We start from the raw sequence: 3,342 nt of genomic DNA on the forward strand, positions 1-3,342 counted from the left end.
TTACATCATCCCCATAACAATCACTCCCAACAACATTATTTTAATCATATCAGGAACTCTTATTTTCATCCCATCATTTGGTTTTACTTCTTCTTCTTCTTCTTTCTGTGTCTCTTTGCTTGAATCAGTAGTACATTTGGTAGGCTTGCACTTGCGCATCGAAGTCAACGTCACTGTCGACGTCACCGTTGACGTACTCGTTGTCGTACTCGTATGCAATGACGTACTCGTCACCCATGTATCTGTTGTTTGTATCATTGTACACTCTTCTGTTACTTTTCCTCCACCTATTGTCTTGGTTTCTGTAACAGTTTTCGTACCGGTCTTCTCATCAGCCTTGTCATCAGTCTTTGTTTCAGTCTTTGTTTCCGTCTTCGTTTCCGTCACCTTATTTGTTATTGTCTCTGTATGATGAGGCTTAATTTCTAATGGTTCCAGTTTACATAAAGTGTCTATATTTTCGCAAGCTTGTTTAGTATCTGGACAATCCTCTTTAAAACCGCAATCTAATTCTAAAGCTTTACATTCTTCTTTCAATTCCAAATACAATTCCAATGCTATCGTCGTTGCATCAAATGCTTTTACTTCTACTTCTGATACTCCTTCAGCTACATATTCTCTTTTAACGAGTCCAAGGCTTGGATTCTTCGTCTCACCTGTTGTGCCTGGTGTTCCATCTGGTGCTCCTGGTGTTACACCTGACGTGTTTGCCGTTCCGTCAGTTGATGGTGGCTGTGCTGGTGGTGGCCCTGGTGGTGCTGGTGGTGCTGATCCAGAATCACTGCCATTCTGCGCATTTGGAGTTACAGTTTGTCGAGGCTTCGATAGTAATAACTTAGCTTTCTCCGTAGATTCTTTTGCTACCTGTTTGAGCTCATCGTATTCTTTTTTCTTCTCTGTCAACTCTTTTTTCGCATTCTCCAGACCGGCTTTTAAAGTAGGACATCTCTTTTTTAGTTTTTCAACTAATTCTTTGCAAACATTTTGCTTATCTTTTTCACAATCACTAAGCAGAATTTTGAATGGTTGATTCTTTTTCAACTCAGTGCAATTCTTTCCTAATGCTTCTTTACATTTTTCTTCATTATTTAAATTTCCTTTCAACAGATGAGTCAAATCATCCTTCGCTTTCAACTTTTCAAAAGTATCCCTGCATTTTTCATCGAGTTTTTCACAGTTTTGATCATTGTTATTTTCTTTCAATTGATCCGGACAATTCTTCACAAGTTGGTGACAATGTCGGCCCCATGTTGTGCAGAGTTCTTCAAGTGCTGTTTCATTTCCATTTGCTCCTCCAATTTTTCCTACAATTCCTCCATTCTTGATGTTTTCTTTTAAATATTTACAATCTTGACTTGTGTGGAATACCATATAACTACATGTTTCTTCTGGTAAAGCACATGAAACACTAAATGAATTCTTTCTCCTCTTATATAAAGTATTACATTTCTCATGCAATGCCTTTGTACAGTTTTCCTGAATCATTAACGAATCATCCTTTTTTTCTAAAAATACTTTTCTAAATCTTTCTGTAACGTCAAAATATTCACAGCGTCTTTTCAATGTTATACACTTTTCTAAATTCAATAATGAATCACTACTAAGTTGATCACACTTCTCTCCCAATTCAAGACAATCCTTTTCAAATGGAAAATCTCTCTGATCATCTAAAAGCGAACTTAACTCTTTGGATTGGAGAAAAATATCATTTGAAAGCCCATAACATAGTTCTTTAGGATAAAGACATTTTGAAAGGTATCTTTTATCTTTTTTAAGTTTTGTACAGTTTTCTACCACATATTTTTTACAATCTTTAGGATCGCTATAAAATCTTACATGACCAAGCTTTCCCTTCAATTCCTTTTGAAAGAACTTATTCAACATCCTGTCTTGTCCCTTTTTATAGCACGCTGATCGTAGATTTTGACACGCTTCACCAATCTCATTATCTTTACACGCATTTTCTAAATAGAAACATTCCGACTCAAGTTCTGCACACTCTCCCTTCGTAAATAATGTTGGAAGCTGTCCCCACGATAAAAGATGTGATTTTTTATCTTCTTTAAACTCCGTAGACAACCCTTTCACATAAAGATTTAACTTGAGTTTTGTACATCTTTCTTTTACATCTAGCTTTTTTTTGCATTTATTTTCTTTATCAGCATCTTTGCATAACTCCATCAAATCAGTATTCAAATACTTAGAAGCACCACATTTTTCTAACGCTTTAGTGCATTTCTTCCCTGCATCCCTATCATTCTCATCTCTGCTCAACAGTAGCAAGAGATCTTGCAGAAATTTTGTACCCGACTTCCTTGGTAGATCCACTCCTGATTTTCCAATAATAATCCCATGTTTTTCCGCGTTTTTATACACATCATCCAACCCAATACTTCTTAACAACGACGCCTTCGGCTTGACAGGACTAAAATCAGATTCCGGCGCTTTATATGTGATTCCTTTTCCCTTGCATTTCTTCTCAAAGTCCTTGCATTTCGCACCATCACACGCTTCTCCGTAAAAATGACATTTCTCAAGTCTTTCATGACACTTTTTCTCTAATTCGCCATCTTTAAGCTCTTCTTTTAAAGGCTCGCAAAGATCCTTCAATTTTGTTTTCAGCTCTCCACACGTTCCACTCGGATCAAGGCAAAAAGACATCAGCTCGTCGCTTTCTCGGCTTAACACTGGGCAAACATCTTTCATCTTTAGTTCACATTTATCTTTAACATCCCCTCCGAGCGCCCTGAAAAGAAGCTCCTCTGCCACCTTTTCACGCTTCAATTTGTAACATCCTTCCCTCAACTTGACACACTTCTCCTTAACATCATCATCACCCGTCTCTTCTAAAAGTATACATTTTTCTTCATGTTTTTTACAATTTTCATCTTTTATATCTGCTAATGCATTTTTAAGTTCATCTTCAAAAGTTACCAATTCTGCATCAACATCCAGGTCTTTGCATTTTTTGTCTCGTTTTGTATCATCACCAGCACCACAAAGTTCTTTAACTTTCTCATTCACATTGAATTTCTCATCTGCTTTCTTCAACTCTTCACAATATTCCTTGAGCCTTTTTTTGCATTCATTCTCATCATCATGTTTGTCCTTCACAATGAAAGCCAAAAGGTGTTCCTCCTTAATGTCATCTTGTGCTCCTGCTGCTGCTCCTCCTTGTGCTTGCCTCTTAACCGGCCGTGCCATTGCCACCCCTTTGTAGGGAGATAAAACTATTGTTTCTAAATTGGATGTAGGCAGGTGAGTGAAAAGTTGTTTTGAAACGATTTTTTTACAGGTTAGAGTTGTTCTTATCATTAATCATAAATTTTAGCTCTTCGATAA

At 37.0% G+C, this 3,342-nt stretch overlaps 1 protein-coding gene across 1 annotated transcript; it reads right to left on the minus strand.

The window, feature by feature from the left end:
- On the minus strand, window positions 1-3,315 carry T552_03705 (hypothetical protein; the record flags this gene model as incomplete). The annotated part of the gene is made up of 1 exon (XM_018372054.1): window positions 1-3,315. One exon carries the CDS (start codon window positions 3,313-3,315, stop codon window positions 1-3), a length of 3,315 nt encoding a protein of 1,104 aa, XP_018224170.1.
- Between the last annotated feature and the right edge of the window lie 27 nt (window positions 3,316-3,342).

The sequence above is a fragment of the Pneumocystis carinii genome (genome assembly GCF_001477545.1).
Source record: "Pneumocystis carinii B80 chromosome Unknown supercont1.22, whole genome shotgun sequence".
NCBI classification, from domain to species: Eukaryota; Fungi; Ascomycota; class Pneumocystomycetes; order Pneumocystales; family Pneumocystaceae; genus Pneumocystis; species Pneumocystis carinii.